Source organism: Siniperca chuatsi, linkage group LG13 (genome assembly GCF_020085105.1).
Source record: "Siniperca chuatsi isolate FFG_IHB_CAS linkage group LG13, ASM2008510v1, whole genome shotgun sequence".
Taxonomy (NCBI): domain Eukaryota; kingdom Metazoa; phylum Chordata; class Actinopteri; order Centrarchiformes; family Sinipercidae; genus Siniperca; species Siniperca chuatsi.
This window is the reverse complement of record NC_058054.1, coordinates 9,180,179-9,197,863: the sequence shown is the minus strand read 5'-3', so window position 1 is coordinate 9,197,863 and position 17,685 is coordinate 9,180,179. Positions and strand designations below refer to the sequence as shown.

General features: G+C 41.7%; 1 protein-coding gene across 1 annotated transcript in view; it reads right to left on the bottom strand.

Moving 5' to 3' along the window:
- LOC122886346 (receptor-type tyrosine-protein phosphatase F-like) overlaps positions 1 to 17,685 on the bottom strand; it is a 164,126-nt gene that overhangs the window by 57,108 nt on the left and 89,333 nt on the right. Inside the window, 6 exon segments of the mRNA XM_044218389.1 lie at positions 860 to 1,004; positions 1,599 to 1,732; positions 2,068 to 2,649; positions 3,559 to 3,828; positions 11,021 to 11,131; positions 15,431 to 15,619. Of these exon segments, the coding sequence (XP_044074324.1) occupies positions 860 to 1,004; positions 1,599 to 1,732; positions 2,068 to 2,649; positions 3,559 to 3,828; positions 11,021 to 11,131; positions 15,431 to 15,619 (1,431 nt within the window).

The window sequence follows — 17,685 nt, the reverse complement described above, 5'->3', positions numbered from 1 at the left end:
CTATTCTAATGTTGCAGCCACAGTGATCCTGTTACTGACTGCACAGAAATTTTAATGTGGAGCATTCCTGTTCATCTGATGTTTTGGAATTTCTTTGGAGGCATTTGAAAATGTGTCTATTTAAAATGTACCAATAAAATTTCGGTATTTAAAAAAAAAAAACTTTTAATGACTACTGGCTTGGGGTTTGAACTGACCGCTGCTAAGTAAAACACAATGTCTACCAACACCAATTAGTTCACTAGAGATGTACCGAGCCAATCCTAAGGATCAGTATTGGGGCCAAACTGTACACATCCAGTTTCAGAGTTGCATTTAGGTACAATTATTCATGTAAACCTTTTGTTTTTTTTAATAAAATGTAGTTCTATACAGAATGTGGGCAAAGCACAAATGCACTGCACACAAAAAAAAATCAGCAGTCAGCTGGCAGAGAGTGACATTTTGAGTGCTGGCACTGTAAAAGCACATAATGATATGAGGAAAAATAACACAGCACAGCTCACAAATGTGGGGAAAAGACACATTAAACGTACCTTTGACACTGAACACAAGGCCTTCCCTCCAATAGATGGACAGGAGGGTTAGTGTTGGTGATAGAGGGGAGGTGATGGACGTGTGAGGCTGACCGGGATGGCTGCACTGTCAGCATTTTATGTTGTGCTGAAATTGACTTGACATTCAAGTTGCCAATGCTGTCTGATTTAAGCTCTATGAAACTCAACTCTGTGCTGCCTAAACCTAAACCTGCTTCAGCCGGCTGTGGGTGACTGTTACTCTACAAAATCACTGGTTAGTGGACAAAAAGAGATAAGACAGATGAGAGAGACAACGCAAGGGAGAAAAACTATGGACTTACTGGACTGGGCGGTGCGAGCCTCGATGGCCTGGGTGTAGACGCCTAAACCCATTTCAGAACGGGCTGCCAGCGAGAAACGGTACAAGGTGTCAGGCTTTAGACCATCCACAGCATAGGACCCCGCTGGATTGAATGTCACATGTATCTGGAGGGTTTCAAATTAGACAGACAGAAAGATGCCACTGAATTCAAATCAAAGACAGTCATGCATGTCTTTTCATGTGTTGAGCTAAAGTGGTAGTATTTGTTGTACTGTGTGGACATTGTATGGAGGAATTAATCTTCAACTGAGCCTAGACTGCTGTCTCTCCTTTCTACATGCACAAATAGAGAATACAGCCAAATTTGAGAGCAACTTCTTCCAAAAACAAATTGTCCTCTAGTTTACAACTGGTGCAGTGTTCCAGCAGAGTTGAATGAAGGGCCACAACACTGAGAGCCAGAACAGAACAACTTTGCTGTCTGTTACCACGGTAAATCTTTCTCATCAGCTGGGAAGTTGACTGCATCACTACAATAACATTGCTTCAGCTGCTGCTTCCCATTCAGAGCAATTGCATCATAAAGAGCAAGATTCATTCGGCTGCAGTCTCACAGCAGAATATGAGAAAGTGTAAATGAGATAGCTAGACAGACAGACAGACAGTTGGACAGATAGCTAGACAGACAGCTAGACAGATAGATAGTAGGAGAGAAAACCAGGTCATTAAATAGTTATAACTTCATGTTGTATTCTAACCTTGTTATCTGAGCCGGCCTCCCAGTACTGCAGCTCATACTTAGTGATGGGGTCTTGTACGGGCCACAGCCATGTTAGCATGATGCGGCTGTCCAACTCGGCTTCAGCCTCAAAGCTGGACGGCTGAGCAGGGACTGGGTACAGAGGACAAGAGGGCACAGGTTGAAGAATAAAAGGAATAAAAAGAGCACATTACTAAAGCAAAATTTTCTCCACAGTATCAGCAGCAATAACCACCTTCCTAAAACTGAGTGTATGGGAAGGCATTTGCATGGCAAAGACAAACTAATACACAAATAGCCTTATGAGCCCTACAATACACACAACATTGGTCAAATAAAAGACAAGACCTTCAGCTAGCTATACATGCCTAACCTAAGCTTTTACCTTGCCTGACACTATATGTAAGCATAATTAGAGGCAACTTTACACAACTGACACAGGAAAAAAAAAAAGGTTAGTTGCTCACCTCCCTGCTGGGTTTTGACTTGCAGGATGTCAGAAGGTGGCCCGTCACCTACGGAGGTAAAGCCCAACACCCTGAGGCTGTAGGTGATATCAGGAGTCAGGCCTGAGATGGTAGTCAGACTGCTGTCATCGGTGTTGTGTTTCTGCCAGGCACTGAGCGGAGCCGTCAGGTCCGAGCTGTAGTAGACCCGGTAGCCCCTGATTTGCCCGTTGGGTTCCTCGGGAGGTTCCCACTGGACCAGCATTGTGCTGGCACTCAGCATGCGTGCTTGGACGTGCAGAGGTGCCGAGGAGGGGGCCTGTTCACCAGTGCGCGTCTCCACAGGGTCGCTGGGCGGCCCGCGGCCAATGTTGTTGACAGCCATGACACGAAACTCATACTCCGAGTAGGGGCTAAGGCCACCAATGCTGTAACGGGTAGTTGCCACACCTTCCACTTCCTGGAAGCCATTGTCTGAGGACTTGGCTTTGTACTGGATCATGTAGTAGGAGACGGGTTCTGGATTTCCAGAGTCCCAGGTGAGAGTCACGCTGGTGGCTGTGGTCTCAGTTACAATGAGGGAGGTGGGGGGCTTTGGCAAGGCTGAGGAGGGAGAAGCAGGGTATTAGCTTTGATATCAAGAATAGACTTTTAGGACTGGGTAATTTGAAAGAAATTGGACGTCTGACACATTTAATGCAATGATTCTAAAAATGTAGGCACAATACAGCTAAAATCAGCTCTTGAGGAGAAAAGACATAACTGGTTGTGTAATTCTCCATTCTGTAACTTATAGCACTGAAATGATTGTTTCATAAGCTAATCCTTATAGTGCTGTCAGCAGCCATTATACCCAAATGAATAGAACAGCTAGACTGAAATCCCAATTTTGTGTTTTATAACCGGCCTGGTCATTACTGACAATACAAGAAAATTGCAAGAGTGGTTCCCATTGTGAGTGTATGACAAATACAAACAAAACAGAGGGTCTTCATTATGGCTTCCTTGAAGAAGGGGGTCTGTGTTGCTGTGGTCCCTCTAACTGACTGTGTATCGATCAGTTGAGTGGAAAGTGGGATCAATACAGACGACAACTGATAAGAGAGGCTGCAATGGGTAGACAACACACTCCCAGAGTCACATACACACAGGAGGGTTGAGCCACATTCCCACAAACACTTTGATACAGAAAAAAAAGGACTCAACAAAGAAGCACATACAAGCCCTGACATCGAAGCTCATTGACAAAAAGACTACAAACAGCAACAGCCTTTAATTTGTACCTCTCAGGATCAACAAAAAACACAGTGATGGGCAGCAATAATTATGTACAAGAAGTTTCAGAGGACATTTGAAAGTGGTTTATTCTGTTTTATAACATTTCATTATCAGAATACAAATCTGTGGGTGACTCAAATCAACAGCAGAGTTCACATGGTTACCGCAACAACCTCACACATAGATAGATAGATAGAACAACAAGTCTGAATTGGTCTGAACAACAGCTCTCACCTTTGACAGTGACCTGAGCAGTGGCTTCTATCATGCCCAGAGAGGAGATGGCCACGCAGGTGTAGTTGGCTGACTCACGGATGTTGGTGACCTCCAGCACGTTGCGTCCCATTGGCATCTCTTCCTCCTTGGTCAGCTCCACCAGGCCCATCGTCCACTTGACGTAGGGCATCGGCGAGCCCACTGCCACACATGTCAGGTTGACGCTGCCGCCTGGCATCACCTCTTGGTTGGTGGGTGGAATGGAGAATCTGGGTGGGACTCTTCGCACTAAGGGGATGAAGAGGAGCAGGAGAAAATAGTGAATAGGTAGGATATGTAAGGTGAATATGATTTTTTGTGATTCCATGAATGGTCTTGCCCCATACAACACCACAAGGCTAAAAGCTAACTCAAAAATCTAACTAAAAGCTAATAGAATGGAGGGCTGATCGCTTTTGTCCGAATGTGAAGGCGAGCACAATGGGAACAATAGGACTGTCACAGAATGGCTCTGGAAATTCACAAGAAAACTTCGAGGGGGTGTTTTATCCTCTTGCCTACAAAAGGGAATATAATCAAAAAATAGCCCAGTTTTGCTGGAGACTATGTCTGGCCCTCTTTTGTCAGAGTGTCAAATGGTAGTGAGAGTTGCATCATTGAGGGACCCTGTGGTGATGGCTTTGTTTGATTTCTCCTCCCGCTCCATCTCTCTGGCTCCTTCTGCTCAGCCTGTCTTTCTCACTCTCTCGCTCCCTCTCTTTGTGCAGTTCTGATATGCAGATAGGCTGACATTAAAAGGGGGTTCCCATGGAGACAAGAAGGGCCCGTTGACGTCGCCAGGGACAAGGCAAACACCGATGCAGTGGCTCCATGCAATACTGAAAAGCTGGCCCAGAATAAACAGGCAGCCAGCATTTACATATGACTTGTTTTCTATCTAAATAAAGATACACAAGAACTGCCTGCCATATTTACACACTTTAGATCTTTTTCAGGTAACTTTTGGCAACCACAACAAACTTATCCACTTGACATGGTAAAGAAAACCTAACTTGACAATGCTATGTGAACACCCATCAGTGTCAGACCTGTTAAATGTATGATATGCTCAACATTACCATAGTATGTTCTGAATGTATGAAGGAGGAGCTCTGACTTCTTTAACCTTGATTATGGAGAAAACCAAGACAAGCCAAACATTTAGCTCCCTAGTGAGGACCCACTACTGGTATCTCACTACTGCTGGTCGTATGTATTCAAAACACAACGGCATTAAACTATCCCTGCAGAATTTATACTGCCTGTTTCCCCTAATGCACTACAACATCTCTGTGTCTCTCTGGAAAAAAAGCCCTTGACTGTAATTGCTCTTTTGCACCAGTCTCCATGAAAATGGATTTTCAAATGTGAGTCTCCCTCCACCTTCCCTTTCCCCCACCCTTCACCCCTCCCTCCCCGATCTAATTTGAACCAGAACGTTGTTATAGCCATGCTTGTTATTCCCCTCATTATGTGGTGAAATGGAAAAAAACACAAAAGCACCTTTTGAGATTCCAGTCAGGAAAAGGCTGGTTCTCTGGACTGCATTATAATAAGGGGGACCTGGTTCACACTCATCTGAATTTCCCAAAATAATTGAAGTGCTGCTGTTTTTTTAAATCTGTACAATCACGTGGGCTTAAACTACTTGGCTCGATATCTCATAAAAATATTAACATCCCAGGTCTGAGCCAGAAAACACACTCATATATTTTTAGGAATCTGGGTTTTGAGGTTGTTTCACACAATTTCTGAGATACAGTAAATCAAAATTTTCCAGTTCTTTTTATTTTCAGAGGGTGTGTGGCAAAAAAAATTAACACTGGTCACAGTAAAGAGGTCAGCAAAGGTTAAGGACAGAATAATGATGACCATTTAATATTAATAACAATGTAAAGTTTACAAAATGACTCAATGAACAAGAAGGTACAATTTTAGTAAGTTATACATTATAAATGAAGGTTTCATGCAGGAAAAAGTGACACACATTAACAGTCCACAAAGATTAACATCAGCCATGACATCAGCATTCTGAGGTTCACAGGCTGATTTTTAAATGCAAAGACTGGACAGGCTGAGTAGTGTCACCAGCCTGGGAACAGGACAGGGACGATATTCTCAAGCAAAGCATGCACGGGAGCTGAGAAAAGATATGGAATGGGATCACAAGCATGAGTACGCTGGGAGAAGAAGATAAAGGGGGAACTTGGTCCAATTTTCTCATATAAATGACTGAACATCTGATTTCCAGCATGACTAATGCATGACAGACTTTACTTTGAGTCTTTTGAGAAAAAAGCGTTAGTATTCCACTTATGTTAGTGGCCACCTGTGTCTTCTCACACAACTGTACCATTCTCCAAGTGCAACTATTTTTCACAACATATGCTCATGAAAAAGAGAAACCTGAGAGAAGCGGCCCTAATGTAAAACCATTAAGCTCAAAGTATCTGTTATTCTTTCATGATTCCATAGACTAAACAGTGCTAAGAGCAGTCAGTCAATGGGGCCTGTGTATATTGAACACTTAATGTTGTGAATAATTCATGGCGTGCGGTTAAGTTTGGAGAGGTGCTGTGGAACAAAATGACTAGAGGGCAGGTAATTGTTATCGATTCCCCCGAAGCCTCTCTCCTGTTGAGAGCGGCTTGGAGAGACGGGCTCCGGGACTCTATCAAAACCACAAAATAAGCCCTGTCTTCACTCTGCCTGTCTGCTTGCTGGATACCTATAAATTTAACTGCCTTGACAAAGTGCCCAAGGATAGCAGAACCTGTTCAGTCAATCAATATCTGAGCAAACTGGCACAGACTCAGCAGGCTCCCAGGCTTCCTGGCAGCAGCTCTGGGCTACCATGATGGCTGATCATCCCCCTGTCAGCACACTGCCAACTCATTCTTAAATATTCTATAGGTCAGCTCTTTGCGCAGCAGTGTTTTGCAGATGGTACAAGTGAAGAGATAATTTCCAAAACATTATCTCTCTTGGACAATGTCAATGTCATCATTCATTAACTCTAAAATAGAAGTTCAGTCTGAAAGTTTGTGGTTCAAGGACCAAATCTCCTGATATTAACTACTTGTTTCCATTTTTTAATGATTAGCTGTAATACAGCACATTTAGTAAAAGTAGATGTGACCTTTTTTCTCATAAGTGTGTCATTTTTTCTAAACTCTTGCAACACAACAATAAAAAACAACACAATGATAAAAAAAGGCCTCCTGCTGCAACATCACATGAAGGCGGGGGGGATATCTGTCTTTTCATTAGGCTAACATGTGCCTATCACATCCTTCAGTCTCTGAGTACAGGATGCCCATGGCGGTAAAACAGACATAATCCCCTGAGAACGGCTTTGTCAGTTCTGATACCCATGTCCCTCAGTGGGAGAGCAGGAGTGTAGCTGCCTAAATACCTGACAAATCCGGTTGCCACCTGAATACCGGAGTAATCCATCACACACCTCTGATGGGCCTACAGAGACGGATGGAAAGTCTGAGGGTGAAAGGAGCTATAGTTTTTGGTGGATGTGGTTGACAGTGACGGTATGGGTGCAGTTGGGAAGAATGCACAGCTACATAACACAACAGAGCTCTAATAATGACTTAAACAAACTGCACTGGGACTGCTTGTGAGTTTTGGCAAAGCTTATTGAAACACGGTTTGGGGGAGTGGCATTGGAAGGCATGCAAAGACTATTCAAGGATTCATGCAAACAAGTAGACAAAGTGACACATTTATACTATGATGGATTAGGGAGAGCTATTTTTAATATTTTTGTTTTTCAGGGGAGGGATATCGGTGTCTTCATCAGAGCTGCTGGAAAGGATGGTGGACCTCACTTAAAATCTGCAGCAAATTTAGGGGAGGGAATTAAAAATGAAAATGACCAACCTTCACGCTGATCTGTTTGTGGATGAAGTGATTTGATGGAGGTGAGCAAAGGAATGAAAAGATAAAAAGTGGAGAGGAAAACAACACAATGAAACAGAACAGTGTTTCCGTAGACACAGTGGAGGTCAGTGACATGGCACAGATAATGCATACATACAGTACCAGAGAGGGAAATGATTTAGTATTGTTCTTTTTCATTGGCATCTTTATTAATTATCTAATTACATTGTCTAAATCAATAGTATCAAATAAAACAAATAAATTAGCTGTGAAACATTTAATAATTTCACAATTTTTGTGCATTTTTGGGCAGTTAAATCATTTGGATTATTTATCATTACAGATAGAATGATAGGGCATGTCTGATATCAATACCCATATGGATAATTCAGGGATCAAATGACAAGCAACAGTTACCATCCATTTAAGTGTCAGGTATTGGAATTTGTATGCCTCACCATACCTATGCATGAAGGCATTTTTTCCTCTTTGAATTTACTCCCCCTTCAAGAGTACTTGTTGATATAAAGGATACCAGATGTGCTCCTGTACCCATTCTTTTTCTTCATAAAATTGACCTGAATTGATCATTTTGTAAGTGTCCCTCCCTGACACACAGACACACACACACATAGAAACAGACATGAAGATATTTTGGTAAAAGAAAAGCCCAGCTACAGCACTTTATCCTCTGTGACATATTGACGTGTCACATGGATATATGAAGGAGTGCCAGCAGACAGAAGCTGACATCCCTCCTCCGTTGTGGGATAAGCACTTGACAAATGAGAGCTCATGCACAATCACAGGATGCTTGTGATTCTGCCCACGTTGATGGAGTCCTCCTTAAGAGGAGGGTCACCAAAAGCGAACCCACAGCACACAAAGCGCACACACACCTGCACACCTACAAACATGCACACACTGTTAATGGATGAGAAGTAGAAGGACATAAATAGAAACAATCCATGAGCAGACCCCCCCACCACCACCACCACTAAACCCCCCTCCCATACAGAAATATGAGGACATCATTCTCTGGTGGCTCTAAAAGGTCAAGACAAGGGTGGTGACGGTGGTGCTGGCAGCATGTTTGTGTACCTGCAGACAGGAATTGGATCAGGTAGCAACGGTGAGTGCAAAAAAACAGAAACACATTCGCAGACACAAAAACACCAACCCATAACAAGCACATTTAATGCAAGTCTGACAGTGGTGTGTGTGTATGTGGACGGTGTTAGAAGGGTGTTGAAAGAGAGAATAATACCACAATTCTTTCTCCGATGGTAATCTTTTCATATCTCCAATAGTGGCAATTTTATTGACATTTCAAAGCTACAAATTACTGTTCTACCCAAGAAGGATGAAATTCTTAGAGGGAGGTGAATTTAATCAAGTGATAGATTCTTATAATTTACTCAAAAGTAAAAAGTGGAATATTGAAAGACAGTTAATCTCAGCACTGAAATGCAATATTTTGTATATCACAATGCATTAAGAATTGTAACATTATCGTATTTATTTGTTCATAGCACAAGCATCATTTTAATTTTGTGCTGGAAATTTTGTACATGGTAAAATGTAACAGTTGTCAAATGACCTGTTTTGCTTCCAAAGCTTGTTATGTTTACAGGCTTGAGAGCAGACATTGTAAGCCCCTAAATCTCCCCTCTGGTGTCTCAGAATAAAGAAAAACACATAACAACAGGAATGGAAGAGAGGCATGTCAAAGGCCACTTGTCTTGAGTCCCTCATGTTTTAAACCCAATCAACCAGCTCAGTGATAGCACAGCCCCAGGTCTCGTCTCCTCATTCTTGCGCAGTAACAAAGACAGAGAGCCTTTGTTCTCCATTCCAGACTAGTACACTTTTAAAAGGTTACGGTTGGTTTGATTTCTATCTCTCCACCAGTGTGGTGAGGCTGGCGGAAAAGTTGGTGTCGGGGGCCAACGGGTTGACAGCTACCTGGGTGGTGTTACAGACTAGCTGGGCCTGGGGGCCCTGCTGGCGCCACGCCACACAACTACTGTAATTACCTCTGAGAGGAAAAAAAGGCTGTGTTTGCACCTGTGACAGACATGCCGTGATTAATAGACGAGACTTACATCCCTTTCTCGCCTTTGCTGTTTAGCTGACTACCTCCCCCTGTCAAGATTTAAGATCTAAACCTTCTGGAGCCCACAGTGTTTAATCTGTAAATTTGATGCCGCTACGGTCCTTGAGGATGATTTTACCTCTGGTTCCTCTGATCCATGAGGAGGTTCTGTCTGTTGGAAAAACATTTTTGGATGCTAAGAAAAATACTGATGCTAAACAGTAGTAGCGCACATCTTGGTGAGAGGAAAATAATAAAAAAAATTAATTCCATTTTACATTTCCTAAGAAGTGGTTTGTCATTTTTTGTCTGGGTTAGAAGGGAAACGTTAATTTACTTATTTTAGCTTGGAAAGAGACAATGGAATAACTCATCCATAAAATAGCCTGTATGATACACTACTGTATATGCTTTTAACAAAATTATGAAGTGATAGCTGAGTGTGTCTGTTTCTTGCCCTGACACTTTCACTGTCTCCCTCCCTTCTCCACCCACACTAACAACTGGAGCAGCTATTCTGTTTCATGTACATTAGACATGGTGGTGTTATCCACAGGGGCTGACCTAGACTACTCTCTCCCCTATACCAGCTTTTTCAAGGATGGGTACAATGCTGCCCTTGCCTTGCATTAGTCTGCTCACGGAGACACCACAACAAAAACAAACCCTGAAACTCCAGACCCCTCCATGCCTTTAGGAGCTCTGGGTCGTGCGGGAGGGAATAATGGAGCCTTTCGATACAGTCAAAATAAAAAAGAAAGGAGGAGGCCTGGCATGGCTTTCAATGCCAGCGGAGGAAACGATTTCAATGTAGCTGTTTTCACAGAGGCCGCACCTGGTCGAGTTCACAGCCAAACAGGAGGTTGAGGTTAGTTCAGCTCATTGGTATGGGAGGAATGGCAAGGCAAGGATAATAGTGGCAGAAATGGTTGAAGGAGAGTAAAGGAGAGAGAAACAGAGGTATGAATGTGGACATCAAATGTGGAAATTACATAACAATCAAAGGCCCTGCAAGTGTTTTCCACTGGTGTTTTCACTTATCCTGGCTAATTAGAACTCTGCTCAGGTTGAAGGTGGGCAGAGCTGTGCTGGGAATTACTCTATGCACGAATAAGAATTATAAAGGTGTAATCTGTCCCACCCTGGCAGGTGCAACAAAGCTAACAGGAGAGTGAGGAAGATGTCAATCAAACACAGCCTGCACACTCCCACATAAACCTGAGACAAGCTCTAATCATCCAAACTGACTAAAATCACCTGTGTGGGATGTACCATTGAGGGTACAGGGTCTTTAAAGGGAGAAAGAGATATAAAGATGCATGGTCACTGGTGAGTGAACAACATTTAAAAAGAAAGAAACAAGTAGTTGCATGATTGTTTGTGGTTTGCAAATGTTTGAGACAACAGAAATGACAGATTAATTCAAGAATTGAGAGAGACATTTGACTTTACCTCGTACGTAGAGATTGGCAGGAGCGGAGTAACGGGTCCCAGCACTGTTCATGGCAACACATTCATATTTGCCTTGGTCGGACTCCTCGCTGTTCTCAATTTGCAGAGCTCCTGCGTAGAGGATTAACAAATTTAGCTGTCTTGACAGTTGTGGAATATGAGATGTAATTTGGCATGAAACCACAGCAGATACCTGTACAGTGACTTGCTAGAGAGCCTCTAGTCAACTAGTCTAACCCAGTTCATGTGTAATTAAGTGTCTCAGACATGGACACAGTTTTGCGATGAAAATGCTTATGGCAACATAAGCATTTATCTGATTTGGCAAGTTTAATGAAAACATTAACAGAATATTTGCCTAGTCGTGTTAAGGAGAAAAAAGGCCATGACTGAGTGTCAATTAAACATCTGAATAACATGTCACAACCATCACAGTCTGACTAGGCCTTCTGCTTATGGAAATAATTGACAAACCGAAGTGTTTGTGTCATGGAGGGTTATCTATCTCAGGCAGATGTTAGGTTGAAGCCAAGTTATTCTGCAGAATAATTACAACAAAAGAAATTATCACATTGCTGCTTAGTATCAACAACTGTGTAATCTGTGTTTTACACAGTTTTACCAAAGGACACTATTTACAGTTGTGGGCCTCAAGAGGAATGCTCCTCTAATTATTCTGAGTTTTGAGCTGAGAGTAAATAATATTACATATATTGTTAATGTCAGATATCCTAATTGTTGAAATAAAATTAAAATGCATCATATTTAACCAAAATGAGTGAGTAAAAGGTAAACATAACTGATGAGTGAGCTGTTCCTCATTATTTGCTTGATGGCCTAAGACTTTGCTGCAAGGCACCTGTCAGTGCAGGTATCTTTTTTGAGCTTTTAGCAGTGAGGTCATAATTGTGTTCTTTTATTACGAACTATTTGACCATATCTCACCAAAGACCTCAAGGGAGACGCTTCTCTGCCAGATGGCTTAGATTAGTATTCACAATCCCAAGTAGCTGTAGTCATCAGACAGAAGGCTAACATGTTGTTTCTAACAAAGCATGAAAGCCCAGGAGACCTGTCTTGGTGTGGTCATTTTGACACTCCATGTCCATAACCATCATATAATCATTGCTACTGAACTGCAAATGCAGATGAGACGAGTTGTACTCGAGAGACCTAGAACAGCAATCTTACCTGCATCCCACAATTAAAAAAAATACAGGTTTAAAAACAAAACTACTAATCTAAGCAGTACATATGTATTTTACAAGCGAGTGATAACAGTTATCACGCCTCCAAAACAGCATGGTACTAGCATGAAAGGCAGCCAGCCACCATGCAGTTTGAAAATGACAAAAATACTCGGCATAAGATGATGTCAGGATACATTTTTTTCACATCATGCAGTATGAGATGAATGCAACAAACAGGTTCACCACCAACCAAAGGGGACTCGAATCAAGACAAGACCAAAAATAAGAAGCGAAACAGGGCAGGGCAGTGACGTGATAATACCACCTCAGATCTCATGACAACACATCTCTCCAAGGTGTTTGCTCTGCACGCTGAGCTCATCGCTGTCTGATTCAGCATTGACATGCACCTGCATGCTAATGCTGGTGTCACCAATCTGTCAATCTGCCCGTTCTCCCATGGGAGAAAACAGTGTGAGTACTACAGGAATGTAGAAGGTTACTGCTATGGCAGTTGTCAGAGCTGCAACACTAAACCCCTTCAATTACTTCCGACTACTCAAATACTGGCACATCTACAGGGTAATTTCACTGTTTCCCAGTGCAGAAATTACATAAGGGGCACAGAGGCTGCCATAAGGCTGCCTTAACTCCTAAAGAGTTAAACATCTAATTGAATATGGGCTGTATTAGTAGCCATGGATGCACAGACAGTGAGACAAAACGCTAGTAGCTCCAAATGTATTCAACTTGCCCCAGCTTGCCATCCACTATTTACCTAACTGTTGATGAACGGAAATCATGCTTTCACTCAGGGGAAAAGCAAATTACCATAAAAAGGGGTTGAAGATTCCACCTTAACAATCTCGACCAGGCCTGTTCCCATGCTGGGGGGCAATGCTACATAGGCTGTATGCAAATGCAGCCATTTCGGTTTACATTGAGGATGCATAGAGCAGGGAGGTAGATCATCTTGTGGCGACGGTGGCCTTTAGTTTAAAATGCAAATCCTCTGTTTTCGCTGAAAGGCCAGAGGAGAGGGCGAAGCCGAAAGATGTTTGTTTCTGTGTGAATGTGTGTGTGTTTGTATTTCTTGCAGTATAGGAGTATTTACAAGATACCACCTTGGACTTGCTTTTGCATTTCCATTCTCCTGACATCAGGGTTGGTGATTATTTGTTTGTTAAGGAACAGACAGCAGACAGAACATGTTGGGAAGCGACGAAGGGGGAACTGGAAGAGTTGGCGCTAACAGCGTGGATGAACCTGGTGACGTGGCATTGGGGGAATGCAGGGATCTGATGTGGATGTGAGGGAATGGTGTGGATGTGATATTTTCCAACACACTATATCATCCTTACCTCTAATTGGTGTACCACCTAGGTGGGAGTAATTTCGATGCAAACAGGGTTGAGAGATTAGTTAGTAATCCACTTACAACAGTGGGAGAGAAAAACATGGCTTCTGACAGGCCACATATAAAAAGAAAAAAAAACTGATACAGAGTAGAAGCCACTTAAATGCAATGTGACAAAGTTCAGTGTACTTAATCAATGCTATGAAACAAGTAGAAATTTTGGACTGTACATGACCAAAAGCAACGCAGCCCTCTGTCAGACAAACATTTTAAAATATAATGCTTCTACTTTTGTATTTGCAGACAACAGCTACAGCTGCATTTGCACTTGCTTCATAGCACCATTAAAATAGTATGCAATTTAAGTAGATTTACTTAAGCTTTCTAATTTAAGATGACCCCCACTCTTTGTACAGACTGCATTTGTGCAGAAAGCAGTTAGTAAAATGGGCAAGAGAAATGAATGAAAGTCATACACAGTAAATAGAGTGATGCACAGCAAAACGTATTCAGATCAGAGGTATTAAACAGAAAAAAAGTTAGTATCTCTACAGAGTGAATGATTTGAATGGTGTGAAAAGACCAAATGTGCCTGTGTGCTCACTAAAAATCGAGCAAGTGTGATGCAATAAGAAGAACTGCGTCTGCCTTTTCTGTTAAACTGTGGAAGCAAATTAATGCGCTTTTTTCTGCCATTGCAAACTTGGCCTCATTTCAGGTCATATGCAGTAATGTAAATCCTGATACGGCAGCAGATGTCAAAAAAAAGGGTGGTGGATAAAAAGAATTATTAGTCTGTGGGCATTACATATCAGCACATTTTCAGGCACTCTCACTATGCGAGAAAGAAAACTAATTAAAAGTTTATTGCTAGAAGTAAAAAAAAAAAAAAAAATCACAGTTTTAGGCACAGTTTTATCCTTGTTATAAAAACTATCAAACAATTAAGTAGTTGTGTTACTATCTAATTTGTGAGAAATCTGTATCTAATTTGGGTTGTGCTTGTACTAGTCACATTTTAATATTGCAAGAACATGGACAGTCCAAGTGAACATGCTCCAGTAACCTGTATTCAGCTTCCACTGGGCAGCTTTAACGCCAGGATTTTTCTGAAGTAGCTCTCATCTGTAATCTTAGGGGCCTCAGACCTGCAGCCTGGCCTGACACTCTCTAAGTGAGGTAGATTTAGTAAGGAGTGACAAGACTGAAGGAACCTGGTCAAAAGCCACTAATCTTTCCACCTTGCACCTTTTCATCTGATCCAGGTCAGGCAAGCACTGTTTATTTATCAGGTGGACTGCTACTGTGAACAAAGAGCACCTCATTGATTTTTTTTATTTTTTGCCAGGTTGAATCCTAGCTAATGCATCATCGGGTGGCCTCATTGTCGCCCAGCACCATGTTTAAGAGGGGGATTAAGGATTATTTAATATGGTGAAAAATTCTCTTTCTGTACTTTAAAAGGTTACAAGCTCATGCATCACTGTCAAAGATTGCAGGAACAACTTAATTTCAACTTCTGTGTTACTTTATAAGTGGCTGCAACTGTTGTGAGGAACAAAATTCTGTAAGAACTCAGCTAACTAATCAAGGTGACACTGAATAAAACTTTCATGTCCTTTGTGATGAAAGAGACTACATGAAGTCATACATGACAACAAAGGCCTTTTGTGTTTTCACATCATCCTCATGTCTAGCATAACTCACGTCTGTTGGTATTTGATGGCATCTTGTACCCTGCAACTTGCCTTTGCTATCTTTACAGTATTTATCAGTTTGTCATGTAGAGAAACACCTTTAAGAAATTAAATAGGATCAAATCAAATTGAACCTGAAATTAAATCAGATCAAATCTAATTGTACCTGAACGAAGCTGTTTAATGCGCCCGTTGCTGCTGCTGATGTCCACAGGAAGCATGTCCTTGAACCAGGAGATCTCTGGGTCCGGGTTTCCACTGGCGGCACACAGCATGGTGGCAGTTCTGGTCTTTTCAACCACCTTCAGCTGGGGACCCATGTCGATGGTGGGGAAGCCATGGGGGATCTGGTTCTCTGAAAATTTGCAAAGGCAGATTTTTAGTATAGCCACACACACACACACACACACACACACACGTTTGTTTCACTGTTCCTGTGAGGGACAGTCATTGACATAATGCTTTCCCTAGCCCCTTAACCTAACCTTAACCATAACAACTAAATGCCTAACCTTAACCCTTACCCTAACCCTAACCTTGACCTAATTGTAACCTGTACCCTAAAACAAAGTCTTAGCCCTCAAAAAGCAGTCTCTATCCATGGGGACCTAAATTTTTGCCCCCACAGTGACACAAGTCCCCATGGGTTAGTGTGCATTCAAGTTAAAGTCACCACCGGGATATAAGAACAACAACACACACACACACACACACACACACACACACACACACACACACACACACACACACACAGCAATACATTTTTTTTAAAACAAGAAGAAGACAAACATGTTTACAAAAAGATTCTGACAGAATAGGCTCTCAATTGCTGTGAGAGGTGCTGAGCGCATCAGAGCTGTTGAGCTGGGAAGGACAGAAAAGAGGATGAAAGAGAGCAAATACATTTCAGGTGCTACAGGTCGAACAGTAATCAGAACGCACGCACAAAAATTAGGGTAAGAGCAGAATATACTGGTATGATTTTGATTTCAAATTTGGTTGAAAAAAATCCTGTCTCTGATTGATTATCATAGCAGGCTTATTACCCGGCACAGGGAGTCTTAGGTTTAGACAGAGGAAGGATAGTTGCAATCTGCCTCTGGGCACCCATGCATGAATGAGCCGCCTTAGGCTTAGCAAGCTAAACAAACCTATTTGAATAATCCAACTCATCATAATGAATGAGCATAAGCATATCCATGACAACACACAAAGTATAATCCTTAAAGCATAATTTGAGATTGTAAGGTGAAAGGTTGTTGTTCTCTCAAATATATACTAACATCATATCATAAGATTATCAAAATACGAACAAAATATAGTCCAAGGCTATTTCAGGCTCAGCCTTGGCATATGGGATTCCAAATGTCATCAGGAAGAGGTCAGCATAAAGTATCTACCATTGACATTTAACACTTACAGAATGTAATATTTCTATTGTGGAAAACTTACAGTATAGTCATGAGAGTAAACAGCTACTTAGCTATATTTTTTCTAGCTTGAAATTGAAGTCACCACTCAACACCCACTTCGGTGCTGCCTCACTCTGTAATGACAAGTTGTGTCATTGTGTACCATCAGTCCGATGTTTTCAACCTTACAAATGTGGCAAACTAGGAACACTTCACCTCTCAATTCTCTCTCATTTTGTGAAGGAAAAAAACAAAAGAAATGAACGTGAACTAGTTCATTTTTTGATATCGCGAACTTAGTTAAAAATTCTATATTGTGAACTATGAACGTGAACTAGTTCATTTTAATCTATGTGAACTGAACTTTGAGCTAGCCCTTGTGAAGTGTGATCTTGCGCAACACTGATCTTGACTGATTATACAAATTATTTATTGCTTTGTAATGTTTTTGCAATCCACATTTGGTCTCTTTAATAAAATATAAAGTTGCATTTGTCACAAAAACTGTCACTGACATGGCCTAACTCTCCTGCAAATCAGAACCAACCAATAACTCATTTGTTACTGACTACAGAGGTCAAATTTATAACATGGACATATGTTTTGATTTCATTCTGATTGCCTCTAAGATTTCATCAGCAAGAAGGCTTAAGATGGAGTCTAAGGGATGCATTGAATCCCCCCCACTTGGCTTCTCTGAGTCAAAAATCCATATGTTAACTTATATGGCTGGAGCATGAATAGGTGCATGGGTGTTGTACTTTGTTCTGATCCCCAGCAGAGCATTTGTTCCTCTTTTCACCCTTGTGTCTGGCCTGTAGCCCGGATCGTCTCATATTCAGATGTAGTTGACAGATCTTTGCATGTCCTCTTATCTTTGTGGCGAGGCTTACTTCCTGTCTACAGATACAGGATTCGTTTTCAGACCCAACTGAAATCAGGATACCTCTACAAAACAGACAACTACAGCACAATGAAATAATACTGTACAATTTGCCATTGTATGAAT